The sequence below is a fragment of the Fusarium mangiferae genome, assembly GCF_900044065.1.
Source record: "Fusarium mangiferae strain MRC7560 genome assembly, contig: FMAN_scaffold001, whole genome shotgun sequence".
NCBI classification, from domain to species: domain Eukaryota; kingdom Fungi; phylum Ascomycota; class Sordariomycetes; order Hypocreales; family Nectriaceae; genus Fusarium; species Fusarium mangiferae.
The window spans coordinates 1,761,725-1,777,974 of record NW_024573921.1 but is presented as its reverse complement, the minus strand read 5'-3'; the positions used below and the strand labels follow the sequence as shown (position 1 = coordinate 1,777,974).

Here is a 16,250-nt window from a genome sequence, read left to right as displayed (position 1 = left end):
GGACATCGAGCAAAGTTGCCACGAGAAAGTTAGTTATCCCAAGACTGGACAGTCAGAAGTCAACCAAGGAAACGGCTCGCTTCAGCCCGTTAAAGAAGAGACTCAGTCATGGGCGCACAGAAAAGTGAGAAGAGGAAGAGGCCAGCAAGAACAAAAGTAGGCAGACGTGAGGATGTGTTGGGAGACCTAAACGGAACTTAAGGTTGTCCTAAGATGTCCATGTGTCTTGTCCTTCGATGAGCGGGTCGGAGCTAGTACCTTTCAAGGGCTCGGCAAGGCTGCCAGGGGCTTGCATATCGACTTTAGAGGCTCATCAGCCAGTAGCATCACCTGAAAGACGATGTCTGGCTTAGGGAACGAGTCAAGATTGGTTCTGTATTTGGGGTAACGTTAAATGATTCCCGCCCAGCTTCGTAACGCTAGGCTAATGATGTTTTTGCTGCAGGTTTAGGCCACAATGATGGACTATTTGGGTTGGGAAAACTGAGTTTAAGGAAATAGTCAATACCGGAAGTTTGGGGTCACTAGGTCCAGATATTGCATGGGTAGGTAATTAATAATTGATCGAGTAGAATGTATGTACGGGCATCTACTATAGGAACTATGGCATCCATGTAAGTAAGTGATCCTATGGATATTGGTAGAGACGATCGGTTTTTCATGTTCAACGCACGTGCCTTCGAAAAGGAAGAAGGCCAGCATAGACTTACTGGAACTATCATCATTCTAAAGGACCCAGGGGTGCCTCATATGAGGTGATGACCTCAGTTTCAGAATAGTCGACGGATCCAAGCACTCCAGTTACATGATGAGCCATCATCCACAAATTTTGGCAGTATTGATTGGGAGACCTTGCTAGCCGATGATCATGACTGACCAATTAAAGCCCGTCATTCTGCGGATAAACTTACCTCCGTACACCGCAATAGGTGCCTTCTCCTGCCACCCACAGGCCTGAGATGCCCCCAGCCACGCCATTTACCGCTGGACAACGACCACAGCATCCCCCCTCTTCAAGGTCCAGGTCCCATTTTCCCTTCTGATAAAATACCTTGACTGCCTTACGTCGCGATAATCCCGCCCGCGCACACGCCTTGTCACTTTACTGCACTCCCGACACCGTCGCTATCGCCAGAATTTTGGTCGCTATAACATCCTCATTATATTCCGCGACCTTTTCGCATTGCCTCGTACTTTTGGGGTACGCGCGACGTTGCTTTTGCGCGTAGAGCTATCCTTCCACCGAGAGCTTGTTTACCCGACGCGCCCCCAGTCTTGGTGTTCATCAACTTATTCTTGTTCTCCCACTAACCATCAGTACCACCTGTACCTGAAAAGAACCCCTCAACATTGGAATCCAACTTTTTTTTCTCTTTTCTCTTCGCGTGGGTAATTGCCTCTTCTCCCCTTTATACCGCGTAATTACGCGAGTGCATCATGTTCTACTCAGAGACTTTGCTCAACAAGAGCGGGCCGCTCGCCCGCGTCTGGCTTTCTGCCAACCTCGAGCGCAAGCTATCAAAGAATCATATCCTCCAATCCAATGTCAAAGACAGTGTGGATGCCATCATCATGCCTAGCCAGGCACCGATGGCCTTGCGACTAAGTAGTCAGCTGCTTTTGGGTGTGGTTCGAATCTACCAAAGAAAGACGCGTTATCTTTTGGATGATTGTAATGAAGCTATGATGAAGATCAAAATGGTAAGCCCTCCCCATGACGCGCTGCATGGCCGAGTACACTAATTCTCTCAAGGCATTTCGGTCTTCGGGCAACAACGACATGGCCGTCAACCTACAAATCCCCAACCGGGAAGCCCTGACGCTTCCTGACAGAATCACCCCATACGATAATTTCGAACTACCTCCTCCACCAGACGCGAACTGGCTTTTGTCTCAGGTGGAGGATGTGACTGCTGCTCCAATTGGCCGCAAAGGACGCGCCAGTCAGCGGGACATCAACCTTCAGGAAGATTACGACAACAGCCAGTTTCTTAACGATGGCATGGGAATGGAAGATGACATGATTGCACCGATGGGGAATATTGATTTGGAATTGGATTTCGGTCTTGATGATCTTGGCCTTGAAGGGACAGGTCTTGAGCCCGAAGGTGGCCGAAGGGAGGATCGCACAGCAGCTGGTCCCGAGGTTGATGATTCAGAGCTTGATTTCCCCCAAAAGGACGACGATCGAGCGATGACTTTAGATCTGCCCGACGAGCGCGTTCAGATCCATGACGGCGAAGATCTTGACCCGATGGTACTCGATTTCAACCCTGACGATGTCTCCCAAGTACCTGATATCGCAGCTTACCCTCCTCCTCGAATTTCGGAGTCGCCGCTTTCCGACATCGACGAAGACCGGGTTGCACAACTAGAACAGGATCACTCGAGATACCAGATGGCAGACCTTTATGAACCCGACCACGAGGAAGACCAAGTCATTCGACGACCGGCACAGCGCGCCAAGAAACAGAAGATACTCACCCCTGATGAAGAAATCGCTCTCTCCAGTAACCACATCAAGCAACAGCAAGCCAACCGCGACAATATCATAAGGGAGGGTGGATTCCTTCCCCGCGACCCCTTTCTTCTGGCTTTGATGGATATGCAAAAGAGCGGAGGATTCGTTTCATCAATCATGGGGGAAGGCCGAAGCTCAGCCTGGGCTCCAGAGCTTCGCAATATGCTCACACTAGACACTGCTCGTGGCATGAACGAGCTCAAGCGCAAGCGTGACAGTGGCATTGCTGACGTCGAAAGTGACCACGGCGCTTCCAAGTCTCCACGTATGCTCGATGTCGGTTCAGACACCGGACTTGGCTTCGAGGGCGCTTTCGGTGAAATGAGTATCCCCCCGGAGGAAAGCCGCCATGAAATCCTCGCCGATGACGAGATGGACGAAGAGGCAGGAACCATGATGCCTGGCTTTGAAGACACGACTGTTGCCCTGGTCCATCCTGCTGAGAGCGGTCCTGTTTCTCAAGTCACGAAACACGTAGTGCACCAATTGCGAGAGCGCTTTGGTGACGATGCTGCTGACAGCCCCAGCAAGCGAACTCAGAGAGCAGTTCTTCTCCAGAACCTTTGTCCTAGACAGCAGACCACCAAGGCCGATGCTACCAAAATGTTCTTTGAGTGCCTGGTTCTCGCGACCAAGGATGCTATCAAAGTCGAGCAGGGTCCTGGTCTAGGAGATGACATCCGGATAAGGGCGAAGCGTGGACTCTGGGGAGCTTGGGCGGAGAGAGAAGCTGGTGGTGAGATGTCTCAAGACAATGACGCCCCGAATGAGCCCGAGCATGCTGCAGTTGCTTCAACCGCAGTTGCTGTTTCAGCATAATCTGACAGGTCGGTTGCTTTTGCTTATTGCATCTTAACGAAAACTTGGATGGGCGGCGTGTGTCAGGTTATATAAACTATTGAATTCCAGCATTCTAGGGCAGCCACTCAGGGGTCGCCCAGATGGTGTTGTAGGCGTTTCGGGAGATACCACGGCTTGCGGTACTTGGATGGATTGGTCGTAGCTCTTTGGGAAAACGGCAGAGGTGGACGTGCAGCAGTTTCTTTTATGAACGAGTTCTGTCGGACATTGCATTAGTTGTTGAGTTAAGTAGTAAAGAACGGTCACCTGTATCTCGACCTTTTAAATATGTTCTCAGCACCTCGGTGATGATGATGCCATAGATAAATACTTTCACAGCTGTTCAAACGCGGCCAAGCGCGTGGAAGGTAAATGCGAAGAGCCCCGCCATTTAAACCCCACGTACGTCCAACATGATCTCACTCGCTTTCTCCATTTGTTTTCCAGGCATCAGAGACCGAGCAGGCACCCGAATAACAAAAGCCCCGTTTCTCATTGCCTAGCAAGGGGAGGAAAGAAAACACAGGACCTCGATCCTAAATGACAAAAAGATTTAGGTGATATAGCCTAATTTTAGGATAACTCTTGCTAAGTTTATTTTGGCACCCCACAGTAAGGTTGGCTGTTTTCTAGCCCCTCGAGGCCTATCTAGGAACCAGACTTGTACATAAATACACCGCAACTCGCCAAACATCTAGTCGATCGTTGAGTGACCCCGAACCAATCCACCATGCCGCCGCCTTCCCAACTCGTCATCGCTACAGGCTCTGTCAACCGACTCCTCAAAGAGGAGGCTTCATACCACAAAGAGGTTGAGGAGGAGGAAGCCAAGATCAAAGCTCTGAAGGAGAAGATTGATAGTGGTGCAAACGATGATGAGAATGCTTCGTACATGCTTAAACAGCAGGTCAGTCCGAAAGCCTTCACCTTGGTATTCGGCCAAGAATGTTGATCTAATACAACTTAGCAAACTGCCCTTGAGCAGACAAAGGCCGTTTTCCAACCCCTACGACAAAAGATTGCCGTCGCTGTTGAGAAGCTGGCGGAGCAACTCGCCGAGAGCGAAGAGCTGAACGCTCCGGAGGACCAGGTCGTGCAGGCCAAGGAGGCGCTGGCAAAAGCCAAAGCTACTCAGGCCGATCCTTAATAGAACCATAAAACAGAACAAAGGGAGGCCTCAGGGAGCAAGAAAACATGAGACCTTGATATAGGGTGTCCAAATAAACTCAGCAAAATTACCCCAAGGCACAGGCTAAGTTACCTAAGTCTTTTTGTCATTAAGGATCAAGGTCTTGAGTTTTCTTTCTCCCCTAGGGAGGATGGGTTACGATACCAATGAGAAGACACTGAATTAACAAACAAACAAAGGGAAATGCTTCTGGACCTTCATTTGTGAGGGTACCTATTGCGGGAGAGGGGCGTTTTTGGACATCAGTTAGTGAACAGAAAAGGCTGTCGTGGTTATTTTCGGCCGATGATGTCATGTCAGCCTAATGGGGCAGAGTCTTGAGGATGATAAAATAACGTAGACACTCTTTCCTTCCGATGACCTATGCCTAAAAACGCCCCCTTCCCGCGATGGTATCTTAGGATATAAACGATAGTACAAACAGCCGAATGGAAAGCCCTAATTGTCTACTTCCATCTTGTCATCATTACTTTCAGGTGGTTCAACTGTCACTTCAGACTCCTCCATGTCGACATCGTCTCCCGATTCTGCCCTGCGCTCGCTGTGTGGTGGCATAGGTGAAGCATCCCGACTGGGAGCCTGGCTATCTCCCCGGCTTTGAGACTCATTATGACCAGAAGGTGGCTTAAGCGTGTCTGGGCCTGGTGTATCCCTCATTGGTGTTGTTCCTCCGTTGAGGGCTTCCGGGTTTGGTGTACCTGCGTCCCCATCTGCCTTCATCTGGCTGTCCAGGTCGGGATGAGGTGTCGCGTTACCGCTCGGTTCGTTTCTGGGTGTCTGGCCGACCTTGTCCACTTCGGCGTCATCCTCAGCATCCTCATTCATACCCTCTCGACGATCGACCTCCTCTTTTTCATCTCTAATCTGTCGCCGCAAGAGCATCCCTTCTTCCATGATTCTATTGAACTGTTCTCGCCGTTCTCTCCAAGTTTCGCTGTAGGTTTCACTCTCTCGCTCTAGCTCTCGACACTCTTCCTCGAGCTTAGCAAGGTTGGTAATTTGGTCTTCCCGTGGTCGAAGAAGACGGTTCGATGTGATTTTTTCCGCCAGCTCGTCGAATTGTTTGCGCTGTGCGAGGGTGGCTTGTGCGGCCTCGAGCTGCTCTCGAAGTTGGATATTGTTTTGTCGTACCGATTGGCAATCGGCGAGGATACGGTCTTGGTCGACTCTGTAGCGCTCACGTTCTTGGGAATTTGCGTTGTGGAGGAATTGCATGCGCGTGATACTGCTACCAAAAGCATCGAAGTCAAGGTTCATGTCCTCCTTAAGCTGCTTGAGTTTGGGCTTGATATCTCCAGACGTATTGGCTCCATTTATGGCAGGATCGAATGATAGTAAGAGCTGTGATATGGTATTGGCTCGTTTGGCGAGGCGCTTAAAAGGCTTCTCTTCGACATTGAGGAGGCGAGTCTTATGAAGCTCAGCCTCTTCCTCAGGATCCAAGAGATCCCATGTGGATGCCATGGTTAACGGTCGAGTCGCGATGGGATGAGATTGTTTGTGTAGTTTCTGCGTGGGGATATCGATGCACAGAAAGGACGAAGAAGATAGTATGTCGGTCACGACGCGTCCCAATCGTCAAGAGATAATTTGCTTAAGTCTTGGATAAATAGATTTTGTAGAAGTTGAAAGATGATTGACAACAAAGCTCAGCCTTGTGATAGCGGTTAAGATGCGAAAGCAGCCAACCAATGATGCTTCGGAGTGAGGATGACTAATAATGCTTCTTTGATGATGCATCCTGCCGCCCGTCTCCCACTGCTTGACGCTTTCGCTGTTATTTATAACCTACAATAATCCATCCCAAACACCACCAATTTTTATCCATAAAACCACTGCGCCCTTTACAAACACACAGTCAGTCCCGTCACACCAAGCCATTAACAACATGTCAGAAGAAGAACGAGAACTTCTGGCTCGTATCAGTCAAGTTGCGGGTTTGTGCCCCTCGCGCATCATGGTAATTTCAACTTGCTGATGAATCCTAGGCCAGATCAACCGACATAAGAACCAGCAAGCGGGCTCTCGGGGATCTCCAAGCCTTCATCCTGCCCATCATCGTCGTATGCGGAAACTTGTCCTGAGGGGAGATCACTACTGATATGCCTAGAAAACTCCTATCGACATGCGAGCTCACCGTACCCAGCTCGCCATAATAGAATTGGCCGCCACCCTACGGCGCATCACCACCGAACCCTTCACTTGAATGGCGACAACTCAACTGCTTCTCGGTCTGCCAGTAGTGGTGCTGAAACACCCCCTGGTTGGGTTTCCAGAACCGATCGCCACCGTCAACTTATTAATGCCAACGTGTATGAGAAGGAAACCCAGAATCGAGCCAAGGCCATCGAACAAACACGCCAGAGAAAGATCAGTGGACGCCGACAGCGCGAGAAGGCTCAGTTCAACGAGTTTCTGAAGCATCAAGCTACTGCTTCGAGCGCGCAGACTAACCCTGCAGACCGCAACGTGCTCACCATCGAAGGTGTCCAATTCCGCGTCATGGACGGTGGCAAGAAGCTTGTCAAGATTCCTGGTGCGTGCAAACTTCGGCGCGACTCCGACGCTTGTGCCTTACCCGCTGCAGATGCCCTCAACTCCTCCTCACGAACTCCAAAGTTCGCCACTGTTGCTGGAGTCAAGTTTTACCGGACAAAGACAGGAAACCTCGTTGCGAACAGATTCGTTAACGACCAACGGTACGGGGTTCTTTTTAGTGAGACGAAGTTGCTGACAAGGTCAAGGCGAACCGGCACGGTCAAGAAGATAAATCAACTCTGTAAAATCTTCTCAACGACTGGTAATTTCTCTTCCCCAGGCTGGAGTGCTACACATCTCCTTTACCTAGACCGGCCCAGTGGCCATGGGGCGAAACTGACGAGTACTTTGCACATAGGTTCATGCACCAAAGGCCCTCGGTGCCGGTACATTCACGACCCGAACAAAGTGGCACTCTGTAAAGATATGCTGAAAGACGGGCAATGTGTCAACGGCGAGTCTTGTGACCTCTCCCATGACATGACTCCTGAGCGCACCCCAAACTGTTTGCATTTTGCCAAAGGCCACTGTGCCAAGGCTGACTGTCCCTATACTCACTCTAAAGCTTCCCCAGGCGCCCCAGTTTGTCGCAATTTTGGTTTCAACGGGTACTGCGAGATAGGAGCAGAGTGTACTGACCGTCACGTTTTTGAGTGCCCTGACTTTAGCAATACCGGCCGCTGTAAGGTCAAGGGATGTAAGCTCCCGCACCGTGAGAGGGCAAGCGTCCTCCGGAACAAAACCAATGCCGCTGGCGAGCCTCTTGGAGACATTTCAAGTGATGACGAAGCTGCTGATTCCGACGATGTTGATTCAGATGAAGTTGCCGAGTTCATTGATGCAGACTCGGACCTTTCCGATTTTGAAGAACAGAAGGACTTCATATCGATCTAGATCAATCCCATCAAGCCTGTTTCTAGCAAGTAGAAGCAGGCAACCTCGGATTTCAGCTTGTTGTTCTTTCTTGGCGTCTGGAGACTGGGACGGGATTCTGGTAAATGATTTCAAGATACCCATGACTTATCGGCGCCTGTAAAGGTTTTGGCTATGAAATGCCGCCAGCATATCATGAAACAAAGGAAAAGAATCAAAAGATGAGCAAAAGCATACGGTTATTATGATGAACACAGATGTGTTCAAAGCAGTACCGAAGATAGTAGATATGTATTGAATGAAAGATTCTTTTACTGTGTACGATCGTGATGCAGTATTAGTGATTGCCTAGATGATCACTGTAAAATGGGTTGAATGAAGATCCTGGATGCCCTCCTGGCTGCAGCTGTCGAGGACGATTTATGCAGGTAAAACAAAGAGGCATTATATGCCGTCGAGGATGAGGGGCATTGTTACCGTTGAAGAGCCTAGGTAGGTCCTAATCTAATATTAGTAACAGTTGCCTTGAACTTTTGACCTGGCTTATTTGACATGGGAACAAACGGCTTCACAGGTACTACTACTTTATATTATGAAAGCAAGCTTAAGAGATTGGGTTGCGGATCCAGTACCAGAATGAAAACCCGGAATGCTAGAGCAATCCCCGAGTCGGAAAACATCTTTGTCCTGACCTTTGCTTACCGCAATAGCTCTAGGTGCCGATTGATTTGAAACCATCAACTTGTCGCCTCTCGTTAAAAGTAATACAATTGGTTTTGCCCCTTCTCTCTCAATGAATAAGCCATTTAATACATGCTTTTATCATGAGTTAGCCATTCCTTACCCATGCCCATTGGTTAAAAAGGCTGCTGTGTTCTCTCCAGTGTGAGTACGGAATAGCTCTAGGTACTCACTCTTTGAAGTTTGAAACGAACCAGGGGTTGCTGATCTTTGTTGGCGCTTACCTTACAGATCTAGAACACCAGTCACATCGCGTTGAATGACAGTTCTGGTACAAGAAACCGCAAAGCCTCAACTCAGCCTCAATCCATGCATCTGCCTCTGCCTCTGACTGTGCCTTTGTTTCCATGTGTCTGTTTGCGGTACTTTGAAGGAATGAGTAAAGCGCCAGCAACTTAATAAACATGCCATCCTCACTCAACGGTATTAACCTGATCCTTAGCTTATTTCGTTGATCCCGTCGTCTCGTTCTCGATTGGGCTACTTGCTTCGCGAATCGCTGTGTAGATCCTTTGTGAACGGGCCCTTCCGCCTCTGGGCTGTCATCAATATACTACTGATTATAACCCTGCAAACCTCTCTCAAGTACATATTACCACTACCATTAGCGAAAATGGGCATACGCGATATTCTCAAGAAGAAGGACGACCTCGCCACAGGCCAGCCGCCTGAGAAAGGCACTATCGATCATCTGGCAGCCCCCGAATTTACCATCATCCGCTCCGACACCTCAACCCAAGAGCGCATCTACCCCCCGTCCATGAAGTCTGTCGACAATCTACATCTCGCAGTCCAAGAAGCCAAAGAAAAAGACAAGCCCCGACGATCCCTCGATGTCTTCCGATCCGGCCGATCACGCTCTGCTTCAGAGTCGAGCCAGACAAAGAAAGAGAGCGGCGCCCGTCGTCTGTCTCAGCGACTGCACCTGAGCCGGGCACCTCCATCGTCCGAGAACGTCCCCGAGAACCTGCCCGACATTGTCACATCGGACGAGGCGCAGTGGGAGAAGCGCGCGACTATGCTGGCGGGTCAGAATAACCGCGCCAGGAGCAACAGCAGGCCAGGCACTCCCTCGGACAGCAATAGAGGCGAAGAGCGGGCTGTTTCGTCGCAGCAGATTGATCAGGATATTCAAGAAGCCATTCGCCTGCACGAAGAGGGGAAGCTGGAGTTGTCGACACGCATGTTCGGGCGGCTGGCTGATCCTCAAGGCGCCAACAACCCGCTCAGCCAAGTGTTGTACGGCCTTGCTTTAAGGTGAGAACACCGGATAGAATGTCAATGTCTCGGGTGGGGCACTTCAGGCAGGTAAAGTTTGATAGAGTTTGAAGCTCTGGAAACGGTTGAGACTTCAAACCTTGAAAACTTACATACGTCGAGCGATACCCGAAACCTTGTGCCAACCTTGTCTTATGATCTATCGAGATGAGTCGATTTACATGTCTCGAACGCTAACATGACTCGTGTTGTACAGACACGGATGGGGTTGCGCTCCAGATCCAGAGGGTGCCGTCAAGTATCTTTCAGCTGCAGCCTCCAATTCTGCCTCGATTGAGCAGATGGCTCTCCAGGCGGGCATGAAGAAGGGTGGAGCTGCAAAGGGAGAGCTTGTTCTCGCCATTTTCGAGCTGGCCAACTGCTTCAGACATGGTTGGGGCATCGAAAAGGATGCCTACGCCGCCAAGCAGGTAAGTTGACTCTGATTCTTGTGGGAGTGACAACAATTGCTGACCATTGACTTTGCTACAGTATTATGAGACTGCGGCGAATCTAGGAGATACTGGCAAGTCGTACATACACGAGCTGAGAACAAGGTCTGACATTATTTGATAGATGCCATGAACGAGATTGCCTGGTGCTACGTCGAAGGCTTCGGGTGTAAGAAAGACAAGGTATGTTACACCAGAAGCCATTTACTCATGACTGCCTGTCTGGCCGGTTCAGGAGCACTCTGTACATGAGCCGTACCGAAGCCATGGCTGCAGAGATGTTCTCGGTGAGACTGGGTCACTTGATTCGTCGAGATACTGGCACCCAAACCAATTCACTGCCCAGCCCATTCTGTCAGAATCTTTCATCGCCTCTGACCGTTTCCATACGTTTAAGTATGCTTGGCTATTCGCATGAGGCTGATATCCTGCACAGTTCGCGGCAGCTCGGTATTATCGACTGGCTGAGAAGGCCGGTAATAAGACACTAGGGAACTCTTGGTAAGTCCACAGGCCAGAACCTCCCTCTGCACATCGTCTCCCAGTGTTGTTGTGGCGACCTGTATTTCGATAGGCTCTCGTCGAATCCGCCTTGCCCGGGAGCCACAGGGTCTGGTGCCACGGAGGGCGTTCTATCGATTGGTCTTGATCCCCCATCATGCATCATACGATTCGATGGACAACCGCTGATTCAAACATCTTGCATTAGGATCTGGAAGGAGAAGTACGACCCTCCGGGCGAAGGCAATCGCAAGTAGTGCAACTGTAGCCATGTGCCACTGTGACTGAGAGTTGCATCTCCGCGACATATATGCCGTACAAGTCAATCAAAGAGGAGAAGAAGGAGGAGGAGGAGGAGAAGTCGATGGGACAGTCAACCACATAGTTTTGATTCGCCCCTTGGATGACCAGCCAGCTTTTATCCTCCCGTATTGATGTAACTCAGGTGATTTAGGGGTGTCTTGCTCACATCAACATACATGTATACTTGCCAGATGCGGTTGGGCGGATAAGGCTGCTGGGGATTGTGTGTGCTTGTGTCTCGATATCATACTATTCTTAAGTATATAGATAGAGTACGGGGTGTTTCCACCTTGCGTCTTGTTGTACATATCATATCGCAACACATTATCTGAGTGGTTCTCTACATATCGTTAGGGTTAAGACCATTGGCGTTGCAGCCGTACATCGCCCATCGCCGCCATCTCGCGACGGATTTTCCCTCTTCTCTCACTTTGGACCTCGTGACAAAACCCTACCAATCCCACAAGGCGCCTATTATTGATGCCCAACGTCGATGGCCCAAAAGACTTCATGTTATTATTGGTCGTCTTAGTCATGCGGCCTGTTAACGCGGCCCGGTCGAGGCCTACATGACGAGGGGTGCACGGAGCTTGTCACGGCTCATCGCTATAGCAGGCCTATTATAGGATCAAAGTGAACTCATCTTTCTTCAGGTGGAGATGCGCTTCTGAGAAGGGAGCTTAGCAATAGTGAATGGATTTGAAAACGCTATATCGCTGCCTGTAATTAGGGGGTGGTTGAAATCTCAGCGGTTGAACTTGGTCCATTCGTCTCTTGAGGCTCTTGAGACCATCGCATTTTTATCCCATGCATGGCCAGTGATAGGTTTGTTTGTTTTCCAAGAAACCCGCTTGTTCCTTGCGTCGAGGAAAGAAGAAATTAATCTCAAGACTCCCAGCTAAAGCTATCCCTTCAGCTCATCGCCCTGCAATGCAATGCCATGCAATGTAGCCATGCACGGCAGTTTCCAGACGAGATGCAACTTCAAGGATTCCCCATACCAAAGAGCAAAGCCGTAGTGGCGCAGAACCGGTGATTCGAGATATACGTGTTTAGACTATCAGCATAAACATGAGGCCTACCACGTTAGCCTCTCCCTAGAAGACCTGATTGTGATTTTTATTTGCGCGCCAAATCAAGCCAACTCGTCAGGACTGTACATATGTACATACATACATGCTCGTCTACCTACCTAGGCTGATGTGCGCATCCCGTGCCGTCCCAGCGCCGCGCATTGGCAAGACATTGTCTAAGACAAACCACCCTCTCGCGCTGACACCCACCACTTGCATCTTCTAGCCTATTATCGACAGGTCTAGCATATGTCTCACCTGCTATCTTTTATAATTCTTGTTTCTTCAAAAATAACACCCGCTCCCCTCCCTCTTTTGGGACCTGGTCTGTTGGAAGTGTATGTAGGTATAAAAGTCTGCCTAAGCAGATAGATATCCGATGATATGACATAACTGTTCACGAGGTAGCATCGGCATCATGATCGTCACGAACACTGAATGAAACTATTGGGATGGATATTCTTTGTTTGATGCTCGCCGCGTGAAAACTAATTCCAGATAATTATCCATGCCATAAAATATTCTACAACTGACCGGATCACCTGGAACCGGAGGTTGTTTAAATGAATCGAACTAATTCCAAACAAACAAGTAAATGGATCATCGACGAGCTCGTATCATCGTCATCATAGACCATTTCAGTCATTGTCGTCTTCAGACGTATGCCAATTTCCATCTCCATCCATATCCTTAGCCTGCAAATCCGTTCCATGCACCGCGATAGAATCAAGACTCTTCATGGACTGGGCCCTCATAGAGTCTGCCTGCTCCTTCCTGCTGGCTGCTGTTTCGCCGCAAGTGTCCACACCCAATCTGGCTCACATCCGTCCACATCGACCACATTCCGTTCGCCGTTACCAAAAGAGAGGTATCCAATTTCGAGAGAGGAAAACCGATGCCACGCTGGGAAAATCACTCAAAAAAACAAATCAATGCACGCTCGCTTGCTCGATCCATAGGAAATCAGAAAGACCCCGAAATAGGAAATCCACAAGAAACGACAAAAGGAAGACAAGAAACCATCCATTTGGGTGCGTGAGCAACATGTCTGGAGTGCGCGAGAGCGACATCGAGTATATGGCAGCTCATCCCCCATGAAGAGGAAGGAAAATAGCCGACTTACAAGGAAAATCAGTGACAAAAGAAAAAGGAAATAGAGAAAAATGAGAACAAGTAATTCAAAGCCGTTCGAGGCTAAGCCGTGAATTCGTCATCGTGACTTTTTTTTATATTCTTGATTCGTGTCTTCGTTCATGTCCTTAATTCGTTGCATTGCTGCTCATTTTGCGCGCTGTTACATTCTGACACCATTTTCGCGAAGTTTCGCACAACGTCGTTGGGAATCTGGTCCCACAGAAGGGAGCGCGTGTACACTTCGGCTGCATCGTTTTGTTTGTTTGGAATTCGCATTGTCGCAAGTGCTTCGGCCAGATTTCGGCGACCTTGACTGGGTGATGATCTCTCAGGAGCGTTCTGGAGGAAGTCTTGGGAGTTGACACCATTATACTGAGCAGCTGACAGAGAGAAGATTTGCTCGTTGGTCTGCTCCTGAGTCGGCTGAGTCAGCTGGTCACCAAGCTCACCAAGCATTGAAGGTGCAACACCATCCATCGCCATATCATTCATGGAGATGGTATTGCCCCAGTTAGCAGCGCCGGATGGTTGGGGGGCAGCTTGCAGGCTGGCCGATTGAGAGTTGACACCAGCGTCCTTGAGAACGTTGTCGAGAATGGTGGCCGAGGCGGCCCTGACATCCTCAGAAACGCGAGGAATAGCAGGGGTCGAGCGGCTCGAGAGGACGAAGGCACCAACGAGGAAGAGCATGAAGAGGAGGCCACCCTGGGCGGCAGGCTTCTCGCTCTCGACGAAGGGGTTGTCGTTCTTCTTGGTGGGAACAATAGCCATCTCCTGCTTGACTTCAGGCTCCGGATAATCGTGAAGGAAGTTCGAAGCATCCCATGCACCAGGCATGCCCAAGCCATCCATAGCGTCCATGGCATCGAAGCCGTTTGAGAAGCCATTGTCTCCGGTGGCGGGAACGGCGTTATCGAGTCGCTGAACATGGTCCGTGAGAACGCTGATCTTCTTCCTCAGTTCGCCAGTCTCATTGGTGTGAACACGGATCATCTCTTCTTTGTCCAGCCTCTGGGTCTCGATGAACTTGATGCATTCCTGCTTTTCGAGGGACAGTTGTTCAACCCGAGCATGAAGCATCTTCAGCTCTTCCTCCATGTCAGTCATGAGAGCGGTATATTGCTTCTTCTCATCCTCTAGACGTTCAGTATGCTGCTTCTTGCGTTGTCTCGAGTCAAGACTGACGATAGTTAGCATCAAACCTTGAAATGTAAACGTCTTATGTTTATTTAGTGGGGCGGGACTTACGCTGCTTGTCGGTTACGGAGCAGTCGCTTCTGCTGCTTGAGCTCCTTGATCTCTTGTTCATCAGTGGACTGAGAAATGAGATGGTCGATGTTGCTGAGGTTCCGCTCTGCTGGAATATCAAAGCGAGCATTCTTCTTCCGGATACCGTCGCCACGGCGCATCTCGTTGTGAGAGCGGAGACCGGGGCTGCTAGGGCGCATTTTGTTCTTGTTAATGGGCTGCTGAGGGGTCATCCACTCTTTCTGGGGAGATGTGGGGATAGACTGGGAGCCGACGGGAAGTGACGGGAACATGTTCCCAGGGTTTGTGAAGGGTGTTGGGCCGGCCATGGGTCGGTGGAAGAGAGAGGCGTTGGCGTCATATTCAGCAGGAACACCATCGAAGGGATTCAGAGGAGTGCAAGTGCCAGAGGTGTTTCCGAACCAGTTGGCAGTGGCAGCGAAGCCATTGTTCTGAGTGTGATCAGGGCGCATAAAAGGGTTGTTGCTATGCTGATCAAAGAAAGGGTTGTTGGAGGAAACCGACTGCATTTCGACGGATTGCCAGTCTTCTTGTTTTGGCGAGAAGAGCGGAGGGCCGACAGCAAAGGATTCTCGACGACTGTCAGCCATGGGTGGCGATAGTTCTAAGCCCGAATCGATTGTGTTGTGTTCAAGAATGTTGTCGTCTAATACACTGTTGTCTTCGTCTTCGAAGTACTTCTGTGCGTGTTGTGTATCCACGGTTAGAGAGGCTGGACGATAAAAGGGTTGTTGCATTTGAAATGTTGAAGTCATTGTGGTGATGTGAGATTGAGTGAGTGAGAGAGTGTGTGTTAAGTGAGGTTTTGTGTGGGTATATGTAAGAGAACAGGGCGGGGAAGTTTAAAAGAAACAGTGGAAGAAGGAAGCAAGGCTGCAAAGAGAAAATAGGAGCCAAGAAGGGAAGGGTGGAATCTGAAGAAGGAGACCCAGATTCGGAATCAATATCAATATCAAGGTGAAGAGCACAGAGGCACAGAGGGAAGCGAAATGAGGTTGGGATTTGGGGGAGGGGCGCGAAATAATAAAGTACTGGAGAACCCAAGGTAAGGTATCATCTTTTTTTTCCTTTGCGCGCGGGAGACTCAAACAATGTTTGGTGGGCAAGGCCGAACCGTAGCGTGGGCAGCGGTGAAGGACGAAACGGGTACGGGTGTGTATTTTTGGCAGCCTGCCAAGTTTTCACCCACCCAGCATCCAGCAGCTCACCTCACTTGTAGGCAAGGAAGGAAGGAATGGCAGGACAGGGCAGGGGCGTGTAAGGTGAGGTGAGGTGGGCTTTGAGAACCTGGAAGGAAGCCAGAAAGCCCGACCCTCCGGAGCGTGCTTGGGTGGGGTTACGTGCAAGGCCAGGCCGATGCGAAAAGGGTACAGAGAGTGTGACTCAGTGCTCGGCGGGAGAATCGGGGGGATGGCTCGTACCTCTCGAGTACTTTGGTACTCCAGTTTGTGGCCAAGATACTGAATTGAATGGAACGGGTGATAGTGAATGAGACGGGCTTGCAAGCTCTTGTCTTTTCTCTCGCAACCCTGAAGCGCAGGTGCAGCAAAAAATAGGCA

General features: G+C 49.9%; 7 protein-coding genes across 7 annotated transcripts; 5 read left to right on the top strand and 2 right to left on the bottom strand.

Moving 5' to 3' along the window:
* Positions 1-1,437: 1,437 nt before the first annotated feature.
* FMAN_01072 (uncharacterized protein) lies at positions 1,438-3,340 on the top strand (the record flags this gene model as incomplete). The annotated part of the gene is made up of 2 exons (XM_041830642.1): positions 1,438-1,701; positions 1,754-3,340. 2 exons carry the CDS (start codon positions 1,438-1,440, stop codon positions 3,338-3,340), a joined length of 1,851 nt encoding a protein of 616 aa, XP_041676407.1.
* Positions 3,341-4,091: 751 nt separating this feature from the next.
* Positions 4,092-4,508, top strand: FMAN_01071 (uncharacterized protein; the record flags this gene model as incomplete). Its single annotated transcript, XM_041830631.1, has 2 exons — positions 4,092-4,268; positions 4,329-4,508. 2 exons carry the CDS (start codon positions 4,092-4,094, stop codon positions 4,506-4,508), a joined length of 357 nt encoding a protein of 118 aa, XP_041676406.1.
* Positions 4,509-4,988: 480 nt separating this feature from the next.
* On the bottom strand, positions 4,989-6,014 carry FMAN_01070 (uncharacterized protein; the record flags this gene model as incomplete). The annotated part of the gene is made up of 1 exon (XM_041830620.1): positions 4,989-6,014. One exon carries the CDS (start codon positions 6,012-6,014, stop codon positions 4,989-4,991), a length of 1,026 nt encoding a protein of 341 aa, XP_041676405.1.
* A 424-nt stretch (positions 6,015-6,438) lies between these two features.
* Positions 6,439-7,982, top strand: FMAN_01069 (related to YTH1 Protein of the 3` processing complex; the record flags this gene model as incomplete). The annotated part of the gene is made up of 6 exons (XM_041830608.1): positions 6,439-6,487; positions 6,539-6,613; positions 6,661-7,086; positions 7,138-7,249; positions 7,295-7,350; positions 7,447-7,982. 6 exons carry the CDS (start codon positions 6,439-6,441, stop codon positions 7,980-7,982), a joined length of 1,254 nt encoding a protein of 417 aa, XP_041676404.1.
* Positions 7,983-9,315: 1,333 nt separating this feature from the next.
* On the top strand, positions 9,316-11,169 carry FMAN_01068 (uncharacterized protein; the record flags this gene model as incomplete). The annotated part of the gene is made up of 6 exons (XM_041830597.1): positions 9,316-9,959; positions 10,177-10,390; positions 10,452-10,485; positions 10,536-10,594; positions 10,848-10,912; positions 11,121-11,169. The coding sequence occupies 6 exons, from the start codon at positions 9,316-9,318 to the stop codon at positions 11,167-11,169; spliced, it is 1,065 nt and encodes a 354-aa protein (XP_041676403.1).
* Positions 11,170-13,026: 1,857 nt separating this feature from the next.
* FMAN_01067 (uncharacterized protein) lies at positions 13,027-13,386 on the top strand (the record flags this gene model as incomplete). The annotated part of the gene is made up of 1 exon (XM_041830586.1): positions 13,027-13,386. One exon carries the CDS (start codon positions 13,027-13,029, stop codon positions 13,384-13,386), a length of 360 nt encoding a protein of 119 aa, XP_041676402.1.
* Positions 13,387-13,539: 153 nt separating this feature from the next.
* Positions 13,540-15,446, bottom strand: FMAN_01066 (uncharacterized protein; the record flags this gene model as incomplete). The annotated part of the gene is made up of 2 exons (XM_041830575.1): positions 13,540-14,602; positions 14,671-15,446. 2 exons carry the CDS (start codon positions 15,444-15,446, stop codon positions 13,540-13,542), a joined length of 1,839 nt encoding a protein of 612 aa, XP_041676401.1.
* Positions 15,447-16,250: the final 804 nt, after the last annotated feature.